The 16,953-nt window shown below is 37.8% G+C and overlaps 1 protein-coding gene across 5 annotated transcripts in view; it reads left to right on the plus strand.

The window, feature by feature from the left end:
* Positions 1-16,953, plus strand: part of LOC109409288 (protein rolling stone) — a 122,028-nt gene that overhangs the window by 100,808 nt on the left and 4,267 nt on the right. For all 5 annotated transcript variants that reach the window (XM_029858968.2, XM_029858967.2, XM_029858966.2 and 2 more), the window contains one exon: positions 4,411-4,591. In XM_029858968.2, coding sequence (XP_029714828.1) covers positions 4,411-4,591 — 181 coding nt within the window. The remainder of the gene's footprint in view (positions 1-4,410; positions 4,592-16,953) is intronic.

The following is a 16,953-nucleotide window of genomic DNA, read 5'->3' on the forward strand; positions in this document are numbered from 1 at the left end:
CACCATAAATTTCTCAGCCGTCTATCAACCGATTTGTGTTCTTAAGGCCCCAAACGAAAGCTACTACATCCTAGTAGAACGCTATTGAATTTTTTTTTGATTGGACGTTCGGTTACCGCGATATCTTTCAAAGAGTGCTAGGGAGTAGTACAACTTAATTATTTTAGATATTTTTGACAAAGTGTATCACCATAAATTTCTCAGCCGTCTATCAACCGATTCGGGTTCTTAAGGCCCGAAACGAAAGCTACTGCACCCTAGAAGAACGCTTTTGAATTTCATTCCGATTGGACATTTTGTAACCGAGATATCTTTCGGGGAGTACTTTGGAGTAATACAACTTAACTTTTTAAGAGGTCTTTGACAAAATGCTTCATAATAAATTAATCAGCCGTGTGTCAATCGATTTGAGTTCTCTCAGCATCAAATGAAAGCTACAGCATCCAAGTAGTATGCTATTAAATTTCATGCCGTTTGGACATTTTGTTTCCGAGATATCTTTCCACGAGTACTAAGGAGTAATGAAATTTACGCTTTTGAGAGATTTTTGATAAAATGTATCATAATACATTTCTCAGCCGTTAGTCAACAGATTTTTTATGATCATATTTGGTTACACAAGTTAGTTATACATGAAAATGCAATTGCATCAAATACATAAAAGCTACTATCTCTTTGTAATATTTGAGCTTAATAAACAGTAGCAAAAATATCACGGAATAGGAAAAGCCTTTTTTACCCTTCTTACACCCATAAGAAGGGTATAAATACCGCTTGGAAAACCGACTTGCGATCCGAGGCCCGCAGGGCCGAGTCACATATACCAATCAACTCAGCTCGACGAATTGAGCAAATGTCTGTATGTGCGTGTGTGTGTGTGTGTATGTGTGTGTGTGTGTGTGTGTGTGTGTGTGTGTATGTTACAAAAAAATGTCACTCACGGTTCTCAGCCGTCTGTTGACCGATTTGAGTTCTCTTGGAAGCAAATGAAAGCTACTACATCCTAGTAGAACGCTATTGAATTTTATTTTGATTGGACGTTCGGTTACCGAGATATCTTTCGAAGAGTGCTAGGGAGTAGTACAACTTAATTATTTTAGATATTTTTGACAAAGTGTATCACCATAAATTTCTCAGCCGTCTACCAACCGATTTGGGTTCTTAAGGCCCCAAACGAAAGCTACTGCATCCTAGAAGAACGCTTTTGAATTTCATTCCGATTGGACATTTTGTAACCGAGATATCTTTCGGGGAGTACTTTGGAGTAATACAACTTAACTTTTTAAGAGGTCTTTGACAAAATGCTTCATAATAAATGAATCAGCCGTGTGTCAATCGATTTGAGTTCTCTCAGCATCAAATGAAAGCTACAGCATCCTAGTAGTATGCTATTAAATTTCATGCCGTTTGGACATTTTGTTTCCGAGATATCTTTCCACGAGTACTAAGGAGTAATGAAATTTACGCTTTTGAGAGATTTTTGATAAAATGTATCATAATAAATTTCTCGGCCGTCTGTCAACAGATTTTTTATGATCATATTTGGTTTCACAAGTTAGTTATACATGAAAATGCAATTGCTACAAATACATAAAAACTACTATCTCTTTGTAATATTTGAGCTTAATAAACAGTAGCAAAAATATCATGGAATGTATGTAGGAAAAGCCTTTTTACCCTTCTTACACCCATAAGAAGGGTATAAATACCGCTTGGAAAACCGACTTTCGATCCGAGGCCCGCAGGGCCGAGTCATATATACCAATCAACTCAGCTCGACGAATTGAGCAAATGTCTGTATGTGCGTGTGTGTGTGTGTGTGTGTGTGTGTGTGTGTGTGTGTGTGTGTGTGTGTGTGTGTGTGTGTGTGTGTGTGTGTGTGTGTGTGTGTGTGTGTGTGTGTATGTTACAAAAAAATGTCACTCACGGTTCTCAGCCGTCTGTTGACCGATTTGAGTTCTCTTGGAAGCAAATGAAAGCTACTACATCCTAGTAGAACGCTATTGAATTTTATCTTGATTGGACGTTTGGTTGCCGCGATATCTTTCAAAGAGTGCTAGAAAGTAGTACAACTTAATTATTTACGATATTTTTGACAAAGTGTATCACCATAAATTTCTCAGCCGTCTATCAACCGATTTGTGTTCTTAAGGCCCCAAACGAAAGCTACTCCATCCTAGAAGAACGCTTTTGAATTTCATTCCGATTGGACATTTTGTAACCGAGATATCTTTCGGGGAGTACTTTGGAGTAATACAACTTAACTTTTTAAAAGGTCTTTGACAAAATGCTTCATAATAAATGAATCAGCCGTGTGTCAATCGATTTGAGTTCTCTCATCAGCAAATAAAAGGTGCAGCATCCTAGTAGTATGCTATTGAATTTCATTCCGTTTGGACATTTTATTTCCGAGATATCTTTCGAGGAGTACTTAAGAGTAATAAAATTTACGCTATTGAGAGATTTTTGATAAAATGTATCATAATAAATTTCTCAGCCGTTTGTCAACCGATTCGGGTTCTCTTAGCATCAAATGAAAGCTACAACATCCTCGTACAATTGTATTGAAGTTTATTTTGATTGGACATTTAGTTACCGAGATTTCTTTTGAAGAGTATTTGGGAGTAATCTCAATAAATTGCTTTTTACCCTTCTTACACCCAAAAATCACAATCATACATACATAGGCGCCAACTTAGGGGGGGCAAGCATAGGTTTGCCCCCCCAATAATTGACGATTTTTTAAATTTCCCATTCAAAAAATCAGAAAAAACTGGTCTTGCCCCCCCAATAATTTGACCAAGTTGGCGCGTCTGCATACATACGAATAATACAACAATAATTTGAATGAGTGTAAGAAGGGTTCTGTTCACCATAGGTGGATTAATTCAGGTTTTTTTATTCTTCAATCACTTAACCTAATTTACAGCTCTTTTGTCCACTAGAGCATTGCGTGAACGATTCCAATTGGAAGCTGTACTTACACTTTGTACAGCGCCTAAATGTATTCTATTATAATACAGGTCGGACTCGATTATCCGGAGTCGGGTTCTGGTGCTTCCCAAAATAATATCTCGCAAACGAAATGCTGTAAGAAGCTGAAATTTTGACTGATAACTAATCGAAGTTGGCTTGGCAAAATGTCAAAATTTCAGCTTTATACAGCTCATCGTTCCCAAGATATATGTTCCAAAAGCATCAGAATCTCATTCCGGATAATCGAGTCCGACCTGCTACTAGATCGAACTGAATTCCGTTACGCAGCTTTCACTTTCTACCCTATCATGGTAGAATGTTGAGCACGGGGATGTTGATGTTTGGCTCTTGTTCCTTTTCCAGTCCGATTGGGGGTCCATTATGAGTTGCCGTTAGCCGATATCCAGGTTTCCGGGTCCGTTGGAGCATATGCTCTAAAGAGGGTCAGATGTCAGCCGCTCTCGGGGGGAAGAACAACTGACGAAAAATTGCAAGTGCCGGGGCTGAGATCAAACCCATGACCATCCACTTATGAAGTGAACGTGTAGCCACTACGCTACGGGCCTCGGCATGGCCATGTCTTAGAGGCGGTGAAATCGATCAGTCTTAATCTGATTATGGTTTGTTAATGAAACTGAGTTAGTGACATCACCAATTCAGTTGCATAAGAATACCAGAAGAGTGAAAGTGGCACCCAATGTTTATCTGCGCTACCTTTGTAGAATGTATATGAATTGGATGAAACTTGCTCGAATTTGCTGCATACTTCTGTTGCCCATTTATCTACAAATAGGTAAGAGTAGGATGCAGCAACTTTGAGAAGGCTCAACCTAGCGCATTGAAAAGGACTAATGAGATTCCGCTACACACTTATCCGACAATGCTCTCGGTTGCGTTAAAAGTGTCTACTATTACTCCACTAGTCCTCTAGAGGAGTTTGCCCTCGTCCAGCAAAGCTGCCTCAAGATTGTAGTGTGTATTTGTGATTTATGTCTGTAAATTGCCTCTAATAATTATATATTCATTCACACACGTCGCTGCTATGTAGATTTCAACTAGATACTCCTGCGTGGTAGACTACTGACTTACCGTTGCGCTGCTGAAGAACAATTTGGGTCTATTGCTTCAGTCGCTCTAGGTCGTACTGTGGCGGCCGTCGGTAACGTGCATTGCTGATGACGAATTTTCGATGACTAGCAAGGTGTGATGATCCATACAAACTTTATTAGGTTCTTCTCATAATCTGAGAGAGTTGGAATTTATTATGCTTGTATTATGTAACTACTTAAAAAATACACGGTCATGTTATGTTGGTGTTCTTCTTGGAATAAGTTCCATGTTAGTTATAATCTTGATATAAGAAAGCCCTGTGTTATTTACTATATGGTAGTACCAAATGAATACTACAATACCGATTTTCCCTTTCATCCACAGAGGAAATGCCCGTTGACGCCAACAACATTCTGATCCACGCCGCCAACTGTATGTTCATGCTGATCGATCTCATTATCGTGGCCTACCCGGTGCGAATATGGCACGTGGTACAACCGATCAGCTTCGGACTGCTCTATTGCCTCTTCTCGGTGATCTACTACTTGTGCGACGGTACCGACAAGTAAGTACATACCTACTAATCAATAAACTACATACTTAAAAGAAAGCAAATGCAATCCAGCCGAAGGTCCCAGAATCGTTAAATTGTTGCACCTTTAGGTACAGAGCTATACTTCCATCAATCGATCAATTGATCGTTGGAGTATTTAATGATGCTTGTTCGACAACGCTGTAAACTGCACCAAACAGTGCAACAAATACGAACACCATAAGCCGGGCTCCGCATGCCTCCCTCTGCCAAGTAAGAGTACTTATTCGCAAGGGTTTCCAATTTTATCGGTTCAGCAGACCGGTTCAACTCATCGTTATCTGTGCAGATAAATGCAATAAATTCATTTAAAATCCATCATTAACATAGGGTCTGGGACCATTTGGGCAGGAGCACCTATTTTGGGCACTTGCTGCTATAACTCAGTTAATTTCAAACCGATTGACTTAAATTTTTAAACATAGCTAGATACTGCGCCTTCCTGATCGTATTTCAAAAACCAAGTCAATCGGTTCAAAATTGAATGAGTTATAGCAGCAAGTGCCCAAAATAGGTGCTCCTGCCCAAATGGTCCCAGACCCTACATGGAATCAAGTGAACCACATTATGGCTTGCGGACCGCAGCTTGGTAACCACTGCACTATATTGTACGGGGCATGGATGTTCTCGGTAAACGGTTAATTTCAGTACCATTTGCTGTAGGCTTTTTCCAGTGTAAAAACTCAATAGCCCAGATACCTAGTGGTACAGATCCACGATCCGGCTGCAATTTGCTACCGCTGCCTTAGATATGTAAGTAGGATTGCGTGGTTGACCGTCGTTCTATGCTGCTGACTGCCGGCACCTACCTACTTCTTTACACCTTTTGTGTATACGTCGAAGTGTAGCCAAGCCATACCTTGACTGACGGTACCGGCTACCGGCCTATAGATAGGTGTTGGTATTTTATAGGGTGCTAGCGCCAAACCGATATGTGAATTTCGCGGAGAATGTTGGCTCTACGCTGCTGGGCGTTACATAACGAAGGGTGCCCCTAACGGTAATGAGAAATTCGCCCGAGATCCCATAGCGAAGATATGATGACCACGACAGTCCGTTTGCATTAGTAAGTTTAATGATGCCTATCCGTCCTGATGGGCGATCGCCGGCCGTGGTGGCACAGTCCGAGCCGGAGAGCTATAGTGTCTATAGGGAAGCCTAATGAATGGGACATTTGCCGTAATAGGAGTAGTAAGCATTCCCGGCTGCCACCGTGAAACTACAAAAGATAATTTTATTAAATGGCAGCGAAAGAACTGACTGGTGTGCTGGCTGTTGAATAAGAGCTGATGCGCGTGCTACTGCAGTGGATTATGATGCGTGACGTAAGTTGCAACCATTCGGTGAACTTTTATGTCAATCAGTTCTGAGTCGGAGATCATTGGGTCATCGTCTAACAAACGCGTTACGGAAAGGGTAATAATAATCATCCAGTGTATATATTTATCAGCAGTCTAACACTCGCAAAGCTTAAATTGCAGATGAAAATTAAAGACATAAGATAGAACAAGGACACCTGAAGATAGAGAAAAAATAATAATATGACAAAATAGTAGATTGATAAGGATTCAAAGTAAAATATAGAAGCAAGAAAATACAAGATGGAATGTAAAAGACAGAAGATCTACGATAAAATATAGAAAATAAAATGTAAAGGATAAAGAATGGGAGAAAGACAATAGAAAACAGAAGATACAACATAGAATACAGAAGGTAAGCATACCTCAGAACCTCGTTTCATAAACTGAGTCAGGGTAGACAAAAGGAATCTTTGCATTAAATAGAAAAGTAAATGCAAAACTCAATCTATGCATAAAATTAAGAAATTCACTTTTTAAGAACTGGTTTTGTTTTTGCAAAAACATTCATTCTTCATGAAGAAGGGTTTCTTGAGAATTTGCAATGGAGGCTGAAAGGCGTGTTAAAGGGAATCTCAAAGAGGTTGATGGAGGCAACAAAAGGGTATCAAAAGGAATTTAAGCGGACGGGGGAGGGTTTTGGAGAAATCAAGGCGGCAAAACGGGACGTTTAAGGTACTTTCAGCGTAATGAAGGTAAAATTAGCCTTAGAGGGCCTAAGATAGAGGTAAAAAGGGGTTCCATGGATTTAAAAGAAAGAGTCAAGAGGGGTTTCATGGGCAAGAGGATTTACATGGGCAGTTCATGAGGTTTTCAGGGGTTTCAATTGACCTCTAAAACACCCTGTAACTTTCTTTTCTCTTCACCCTTTAAACCACTATATTTTTTTTCCTTCGAGAATTGTCCGCAGCACTTTGCACTCAAAAATTCCGAAAGCTTTTTGGTCTACCTCCTTTAACGTCCACGCCTCGTGACCGTAGAAGGCAACCGGAAGAATCAACGTCTTATATTATACCGTCTACCCCCGTTGGTTTGAATCACACCTCATGCAAACCAACGGAGTTTATTTTTAATTTGAACTTCTAGTAACCCTGTGGGCATCGAAAAACACACTGATGGTTACCCTTTTTGCTGTTTTGTTTTGATTCTGAGTTCCGTTTCACCCCGTTCCATGAGCAGAATGACGTTTGAACCATTTTTAGTATGAACGATGTGCAGATTAGCGGGGGTCAAATTAAAAAGTGTTCAGATTAGATGCGGTCAAACCAACGGGGATAGACGGTAGAGCGAATGTTGTTTGCGTTTGCAAGCTACGAGACCTAAGCTGGTTATGCAATTCGTAAAAGCCCATATACGCAGCTGCAATACGCCTTTTCACGCCCCTCATCTTCAACACACAGATTCGGTCGCTTATCGGTTTCCACCGAATAACTCGCTTCATCTGCTTCCCGATCGCTATGAAGCCAACTCCACGTTCTGCCTTATCGCCGCGCCGCCACTGCAGTAATTGTGGTACTTAAATGAAGTGTTCGCGATGGGATCCACCGCTCGGCATTCGCATTCTCCGGTTTTGGACCAGCTTATCTCCTGGATAGCTGCCACATTAACGCCGACATTCTGCAGTTCACGAGCCAGGAGCCCATCACGTGCGGGTTCATTCAAAGTTCTCGCGTTCCAAGATCCGACTTTCCAATCGATGTCCTTAATTCGTAGCCGGGTATGTTGTTGTTGAATCAATCCGTTTACTCTAGCATTGCTTTTCTTGGTTTCCAGCAGGCTACCTTACCGATGTCGCGCAGCCTACATCGCATTGAAGAGGCTGCCTCCTTAGGTATAGCTGACGCGATACAGCATTACTCAACCGCTAGATGTCAGAACAGATGTGCACTTTTGTCACACTTCTTAGGCGTACCAAAAATAGTGTGATGGTCCAATTTGGGGTGCTCCACCAAAGCTCCACTCTTCAATGAAATAGCATCACACTGTCCACCTCGTCATGATGCTTGCTGTCATCGACGTTTGCTAGGGGAAGGACACCCAAGGGTAATGTCACTAATCTTTGTTCACACCCCACATTCTCCTTCTTCTCCCAGAAAAAAAGGAGGCTTGTTATTCGCTTCCACATGTGCCCCATATCCACGGTTTTTTTTGCGGTCCCACTGTAATTGTTAAAAACAATTAATACAAATTTAACAAGACCTGAAGTTTCTTCGATAACGAAAATGCTTCAAATAAGGGAATGTAACCGGTGGTTCCAGCATAGGGCTGATCTTGGGGCCGATTGCTTAAATCCATAGATGCTTCTCCTTAATGCTAGGTATGCACCTCAAACAGAATTGCACAAATAATTTCCGTTCAGTACATTCTTCTACACTCTTAGAAAAAATCATGTAAATTTATGTAAGTTCCCATGGATTCACATAAAAGGAGCGGCCCGTAAAATTTACGTCTTCTAGCACAAATAAATTCGAGCTAGCAATCTCTAGAACCGAATCGCCAGATAAAACATGAAAGTAAAATACATTGAAAAATGTTGACCTGGATTTGAACACTGATCTTCTGATTGAGAGACAATCACCATACCTCTTGGCTGTATCACCGAGTTGGAAGATAGATGATAAATGAGGGGTTTAGAAGCAAAGGGGTGTAAGTGAAAAAAATCTACTTTCGAGTAAATGAGGTTGTAAGTTTTTGACCAATTTTTCATCCCATACAAAATGTATGGAGTTTCAAAATCAACCCAATTTTCTCTGCTTTATTGTAATTTTTCCAAACATCGTAGAAACAATCTTAAAAAGTTCCTGAAAGCTTGGAATCTGAAGAATTTTATGATATGCTTGGCTCAAAATCGACAAAATGGTCACTTACACCCCTTTGATTCTGGGCCTCTCAAATGTGAAACTGTTTCTACCTACCTGATCAGATAGGTTTGTAGACATTTTGTGCAGCCAACTCGAGTTTACATGATAAATGTAAAATTGAGTCAAATTTGCCATTCAGTCATAGAATGTTTACGTACGTTGACGGTTTACGTCGCGTGTAAATTCCTAATTTTTTAAGAGTGTAGCTTGACCAAAATGGTCAAGAAATGCTCCATTTGATTCGACAATTCCTTTTCAGAACTTGAGATAACCACGCATTGAGATAGGCCAAGAAATCCCGAGCAGAAGGGAATACCAACAGCATAGTCTCTCTCTCTCTCTTCTTGGCGTAACGTCCTCATTGGGACAAAGCCTGCTTCTCAGCTTAGTGTTCTATGAGCACTTCCACCACAGACAAACAGACGTAACACCTTGAACGATTTTCATGGAAATCCATCGCCCAGTTCACACTACCATCACCTGGTGGAAAAGCTGCACGAATCACTGTGTTGTGCCATATCGTCAACAGAAGGCGCTAGTGTGAAACGTCAAACGCATAGAAAAACGATGCGCGCGCCTCTGGTTGTGAAAGCCACAACTATGAAAATTTAAAATGATCGTTAAAAGCGTGGTCGATGGAAATTTCGCAAGTGTTACGTCTGTTTGTCTGTGCTTCCACAGTTATTAACTGAGAGCTTCCTCTGCCAATGACCATTTTGCATGCGTATATCGTGTGGCAGGCACGAATATACTTTATGCCCAAGGAAGTCAAGGAAATTTCCTTTACGAAAAGATCCTGGACCGACCGGGAATCGAACCCGTCACCCTCAGCATGGTCATGCTGAATACCCGTGCGTTTACCGCCTCGGCTATATGGGCCCTCCAACAGCATAGTAAAATGTGTTATTTTGGCAAATTAACTGAGTAACGCAAAGAGTTTTTTTCATGTTATGACCACAACATACCATGTTATAAGTTTGTCTGTCATAAGCGGCAAAATAACAAAAATCATAACAAGAAAATGTTCGTGGAAGACCAGTTAAATTACAGGTTTTGTTAGTTTCATAACAACTTATTAACAGTGAATTTATACAATGTTTCAATATTAAATTTTGAAATTAAAAAGTTATTGATATCAATATGGATGCAAAATGAGTTATAATATCAGAATCATAACAAAGATTTTTTTATCCTCGCAAGGTAGGTAATATGTAACCCCAAGTTCGAGTCATTTCAGAGGAAAAAAAAAGAATTTCTGTTGGTTTCATTTTGAAAACAAAAACAAACACTATAACTCATAAGCCAGTCATTCAAAGAGAATGGCACGCTTCCAGTCTTCCTGGCCCAAAAGCCCTTGAGATAATTTAAAAAATAATTTTGTTTATGAGTGATGGTGGAATATTGTTTGTATACTTTTTTATTTACAAAATATAACCAACAAAAACTCTACATTTTTTCCACTGAAATGGATCGAACTAAATATAAATAAAAATTACAAGTAATTCTTAGTTCCGTGTCAAAAGTACAGCCTTACCGATTCATAGACACCGAAGATATTTCTCCTAGACTCCAAACATGGCTTCTTGTAGGAAAATCAGTAAATGTTAACTTTTTCATTTTTTTTTTTGCTGTAAGTCTCGCATGGTGTAGTTGTGATTGCAAAACTTTATTGTTGTGCTATTGATGATCAAATAATGGTGCACAATAATAACAGGACTTGTTCTATAACAAAACACCTTATTAAAATGTTATTTAAAGAAAAAAATACCAATAGCAGTATCATAACAAAATCAGATTGCCCAACAAAACCTGTTATGGAAAAGTTATGCCTCAATAAGTTAATAATAACAAAACAGGATATAAAAACAGGTTTTGTGAAGCAGTTGTTATTATCTTGATATTCTCCTCTGCTCGGGGTGACTTTTGGTTTGTTTTTTTTTCAGCATAGAAAGTAATGAATTTTTAGAATGCTCAACAGTTTTGCAGAAATTTTTTGGGATATTGGAAATATTGTACATATTATTACAACTTTTCTGGAAATTTGTTTAAATTCCTACGATTTTCCCTGGATTCAAGAATTATGTCGAATATTCTTCCTGGATTCTACAAGGATGCCTCCGAAAATTTTGCTATAATTTCTCTTGAACTTCCTCTGATGATTCCTACAGGACTTTAACCAGACATTTTTGCAATATTTTTTTTTCTAAAATTCCTTTTTGTGATTATCAAGTAACTTAGTCATAAAATTCTTCCAGAAATTCGTCGACAGATTTCGTCATAAATTTTTCCATAAATTACATCAAAAATATTCCAGAAATTTCTCCGAGAGTTCTTCGACGGAATCTTTCATGGATTTTTAAAGACTCCTCTATAAATTCCTCCAGAATCCTGCATAGAATCCCTTCAAAGATTTCTTCAGAATTTCCTGTGATCATTAGTCCTGAAGTTCATCTTAAGATGTTTAAGATTTCTCTCAAAATTTCTTTGAGGATTTCACCAGGAGTTTTTCTGGATGACTCTCAAGGAGTTTTTCAAAAGGTTCTGCCAAGAATTTTAATAATTGCTCAGAGAATTACCTTCGGAATTTCTATAAAAATTGCGCCAGGAGTTCTCTTGAAGACTTCTTCCAGGGATTTATCGAAAGGTTCCTCCAGAACTTCCAAGTGCTTATCCGAAATTTTTTTAAGGAATTCTTTAAAAGAGTAGTTCAGAAATTTCCTTCTAATGGAAGTAACAACACAAAGGGATAGGTCGTAATCGTCGAATTGTTGCTGTGATTTCAAAATTTGTTACTGTTGTATTATTGTTGATAAGTTGATCAATAGTACAACAAAAACTTAACATGTACTTCAACAAAACATGTTATTTAAATGTAATTTAGTTAAGGCCCCTTAGCGTGTCATCGCAAAATGGCTTCTTCAAAATCATTGACCGAAATCAACTTTACACAACATTGCACCAATACATATTTGTAAAAAATCGACACTTATCTTATTCTATAAAATATTCAATTTCACGCGAGATATTCGGCATAAAAATGTATTCACACTACTTCAAATACAAACCACTTTCCAAGTAATCACAATTACTAAGCATTAGTTCACTCGAAAGTAGAAATTTTTAACGATTTGGTTCGATCGCACTAAAAATGTGGTTGGCGCTGTTTACCACCCACCGCAGTACCACCGACGACGGCGGCAGCGCGGTGATGTCTTTTGGCGCGCACAATCATCGATCATTGCACGCAGTGATGTCGATCCTGCTGGCCAAAGCATCAATGAAATTGATAGAAATCAATCAAAAAATCCAGTCAAACACATTGGTTATGCGTCACAAAATCAAAAATAATTTGTGGGGTGAATATTTTTTAACTTTTTTTACCACAATTGTTAGTAAAATAAGCAAAGTATTATAATTTACGAAATCTTCACCAAGCGGTCCGCCAGCACTGCTGTTGCAGCAAACATAAACAGTGGGAGAGCGTACCAAAATAATTCGATCATTTCTAGCTTGTTACATAAAAAATCTAACATTTTTCGTGACATTTGGATATGTTTCCTCGTTATTCATTGAAGTAGAGTAGTTTACTGCTTGAGTTGTTTTCAAATGATTCATATTATCGAAATGTTTACATTGGAGGTACCGAGACAAAGAGGTGCTATTTTTGTTTGTTTGTTTATGGAATTGGTATAGAAAGGCTACACAACTACTATCGTGCTTGATGATTGTTATCCAGCTTTTTACGCTAGCGTGTTATAAATTTTGAATCACCCCTGTTTGACAATTCTTGCCGACGCTTTTGATTTTTATGGTTTTGATCAAAGCAATCTTTGTGGTGTTGAAGATGTTTTAGATTTTCAATCGAACGTCAACAATGCCGATTTTTGTTTTTGTGAAATTGAAAGTTTCTTTATTTTTCCTATTTATCATTACATTTTTACCATTTCAGTTTAAAAAGACAGTAGCTGGCAGTTGGGTGGAATGGCTTCTATTTGCGAGATGCCATGAGATTGGCTATAGAGATAAGTGACATTTCAACACACGAACACTAGCGCAAATTTTTCCTCACACAAAAGTGCACGCCGATTGAAAGGCTATTCAGATTGCATATGCAAATATTACCCAATCGATTTGGGTAAAACGGGTAAATAATGATAAAACTAACGTCCGGGGCAAGAGTGCAAATATTTTCCTCGCAGTTTCACAACTACATCTACAAAAAAGGCACGCATACATTTGAACGTGATTACCTCTATGGACTCCTTGAAGACAGATTTTTAAGGACCATCCAATGGATTTATGCTTATGGGGAGCAACGAGTCTTTTCTTAGAGCAAAATCAACACCCGGATTATTATACCAATACGAATTTAAGTCAGAGTACTTCTTGTGCTAGAACCCTGTCCAGTTACTAAACCAAGAAATACCAAGTTAATTATCTATGCACTGATACTGATACAACCGTGAAATTTCATTCCTCGACAATCCCGTCTCCGGACTAGCTCCAAACCTAGTGATAGCTTCGTAGCAAATAAATGACGTAGAACTAAGAGCAGACTAATATTTAGAGACTATTATTTCCTATTTTCTGTAAGCGCTATACAAAAGCACACATTAAAATTCAGAAGCTTGAAATTTGTAAACCAGTCTTTTTGATAAGAAACGGTGAAATGTCGAGGTTCGGTCGAAAAATGATTCATCATAAACAGCTCTGAGTTCCTTGCCCGCGTCATGAGTAGAACTTGGATAAAGTAATAAAAACATCGGCTAACTCGGGTCCATGAAGGATCATTTTGATTGAAATTCACCATCCCATTGATCGTGTACCTAAAATCATAAAGAAGAAATGTGATTCACGAAATAATTACAAAAAATGGATAAAAAACCGAAGAAAAGGATTTGCTAATAACATGGTAAACACCAAGGTAAACACAGTGAAAATTTCTGACAGTTCAATAAACAATTTTAAATCACCGCCTCCCTAGATTGGGCCATAAAATCTGTCGGCAAGAAATGTCAAAATTGAATCACCCCTCGTTGTTTTATGGCCAGCGTAAAAAGCTGGATAGGAATAAGAATCAAATAAGAAGAGCAAAATTTGAGCTGACACGCTAAGGGGCCTTAATGTATATCATTAAATGTAGCTTGATTATAACAAAATGAGAATGTCCAACAAAATTTGTTATGGAAAAGCTATGCCTTGATTATTTAATAATAACAAAACAAATACGGGTTATGTGATTTCGTAGTTGTTAACCTTCCGTAACTCGCGCGGTTGGCCATCACCGTCACCACCACGCTTATGCTGAGTACAAAAAGCGAGATTTTTTCAACGTGTTGTACAAAATACAACAGCGCGATCGTTCGAGGGTTAACTTGATATTCTCCTCTGCTCGGGATAGGCCGCGTTTCATTTTGCCCCGGTGTACCTTAATTCGTCATAAAGGTGCTTGTTAAATGAGTGATTGTTAGTTAGGAAACTAGTCCTGCCATTAACTTTCTCTTCGAGCTCCCTGTAAAGGTAGGTAAAGAAAGTTAATTAATATAATTCTGTTATAAGGATTTTTCCATATGAATATCCATTAGAGTGGGTCATCATTTATATGGAAAAATGAAAAAATCAATGTTATCCCATCAGATCAAAGCTTTTTTGATCCCATTTTAGGACCCAAATAAGTGTGCAAAATTTGGACACGATCGGTTATGTCTACGTTATGCGCATCGCGTTTGAAGTTTGAATGGGATTTTACATAGGAAAACACACTTTTTTGCATTTCTCTCATAACAAGCTCGAATTTTTCTAAAACCATGTAACCGATAATGTGAAAACATGTCCGGAAAAACTTTGTTGAAGACCGCGAAGTGATCTGAAAAAAGTTATAGCGTTGCCATTGCTTGACGAAACAGCATGATTTTGTTGCTATTGTTATTCCTTTACATGTTAAAACATAAACACATGCATGCGATTCGTTGGTTGTAACTATTTTCACAAGCAACGGATCGCTTTGCGGTCTTCAACAAAGCTCTTCAGAATATTCTAGGCTATCATTTTACAGTATCGGTTAAAAAGTTTCAGACAAGCTTTTTCAACTTATGGCTAAAATGCAAAAAAGTATGTTTATGCAATTCAGTATCATAATTTCAATTTTATACAACTCATTTGAGTATCATAATGGCCAATTTTTCCACACTGGTTCATTATGCAACTGAAATGAGTTGCATAATGAAAAATAGTTGTATAATGTTCATTATGCAACTCATATGAGTTGCATTATGAACATTATGCAACTCAAATGAGTTGTATGTATAATGAAAAAATCATTGCATAAAATTTTGTATGGAACTCGTTGCAAAACTCGATTTTTTCAGCACTCTTCGTATTTATCCAACTCGGCAAGCCTCGTTGGATAAATGTTGCAACTCGTTACATAAATAACTATTTCCCATACACAATCCCATATAAATTTCAATTGCAATGCGCCAAGTGCAGACGCAACCGATCGAGCTCAAATTTTGCACAGATACTCAGGACCAGAAACGGAACCAAAAAAGCTTTGATCTGAGAAAACGGTTCCGATGACCCACTCTAATATCCATATCAAAATTGTATCAGGCAGCATCCATTTATTACGTAACGCTAAAATCGACATTTTTCGACCCCCTCCCCCCTCCGTAACGGTTTTTTGTATAAAAATCCTAAAATTTTTGTATGGACCGTAACGCTCAGCTGTATTCCCCCCTTCCCCTAGAGCGTTACGTAATTTGTGGACGGTGCCTCAACAGTTGTTACAATTTTAGTAACTAAATTATTACAAAACTTTTTTCATTTATTCAAACAGATGTATAACTACATTTGTTATATTATGTATTATAATATAATAACCTCTAACATAATTTCGAAATACGTATATTGCAATCTTTGTTATATTTTTTTGTAGTAATATTATTTCAAAATTTATATGATTTTTTTTTGCGTTGTCGCGAAAAAGATTGATATTTTTTTTGTTATTTTGGTCACTTGTGCCAATAGATTTATAACAAAACTTGTAACAAATTGTTCTGGAATATACAGGGTGTTAGGTTCATGAGTGCAAACTTTTTAATGGGTGATAGAGGACCATAAATGGTGAAAAAAATTGTTCTACGCATATGGTCAAATCTCAACCGTTACGGAGTTATTGGACTCCCCATGTTTTTGACTCTTATTGCTTTAACTGGCTATAACTTTAAAATGGTCAAACTTATCGCAGGTTTTTTATTCTTATTCGAAAGATTATTGAATTTTCTATCAAATGGCATCTTTGAACCGATTGGTTTAGCTAAATAACTTAGTTTTCTAGAGCAAAATAGCTAAAAATAGCGTGTTTTTATTTGTTTATGTCCATTATCTTTAAAACATACGTAACAAATTAAAATTCTTTCTTTGGAAAAGTTGTGGCCCCTGTTCCACTCTACAATTTGTTCTTTGACGCCAAACTTCTAACTCTTATCGTTTTCTTGCAATTTTGATTTAAATTTGCAGCACAGTGCGCAAAAAAGTGCTTACCATGACGATTGCAAATTTCTGATCTGAAATGCGTCGTTTAAATCAAAATTGCAAGAAAACGATAAGAGATAGAAGTTTGATGTCAAAGAACGAATTGTAGAGTGGAACAGGGGCCACAACTTTGCCAAAGAAAGAATTTTAAATTATTACGCATTTTTCAAAGATAATTGACAAAAACAAATAAAAACACACAACTTTTAGGCTATTTGATCTAGAAAACTTAGTTATTTAACTAAACCGATCGGTTCAAAGATGCCATTTGATAGAAAATTCAATAATCTTTCGAATAAGGGTTAAAAAAGTGCGATAAGTTTGGCCGTTTTAAAGTTATAGCCAGTTAAGGCAATAAGAGTCAAAAACATGGGGAGTTCAATAACTACGTAACGGTTGAGATTTGACCATATGCGTAGAACAATTTTTTGCACCATTTATGGTCCTCTATCACCCTTTAAAAAGTTTGCACTCAGGAACCTAACACCCTGTATAACAGAACTTGTTATAATTTTGTTATGATTTCGCAAGTTTAATCTAACAAAATTTGATATAATCTTGTTATCATCATATCTCAAGT

This window comes from Aedes albopictus, chromosome 2 (assembly GCF_035046485.1).
Source record: "Aedes albopictus strain Foshan chromosome 2, AalbF5, whole genome shotgun sequence".
Lineage (NCBI taxonomy): Eukaryota > Metazoa > Arthropoda > Insecta > Diptera > Culicidae > Aedes > Aedes albopictus.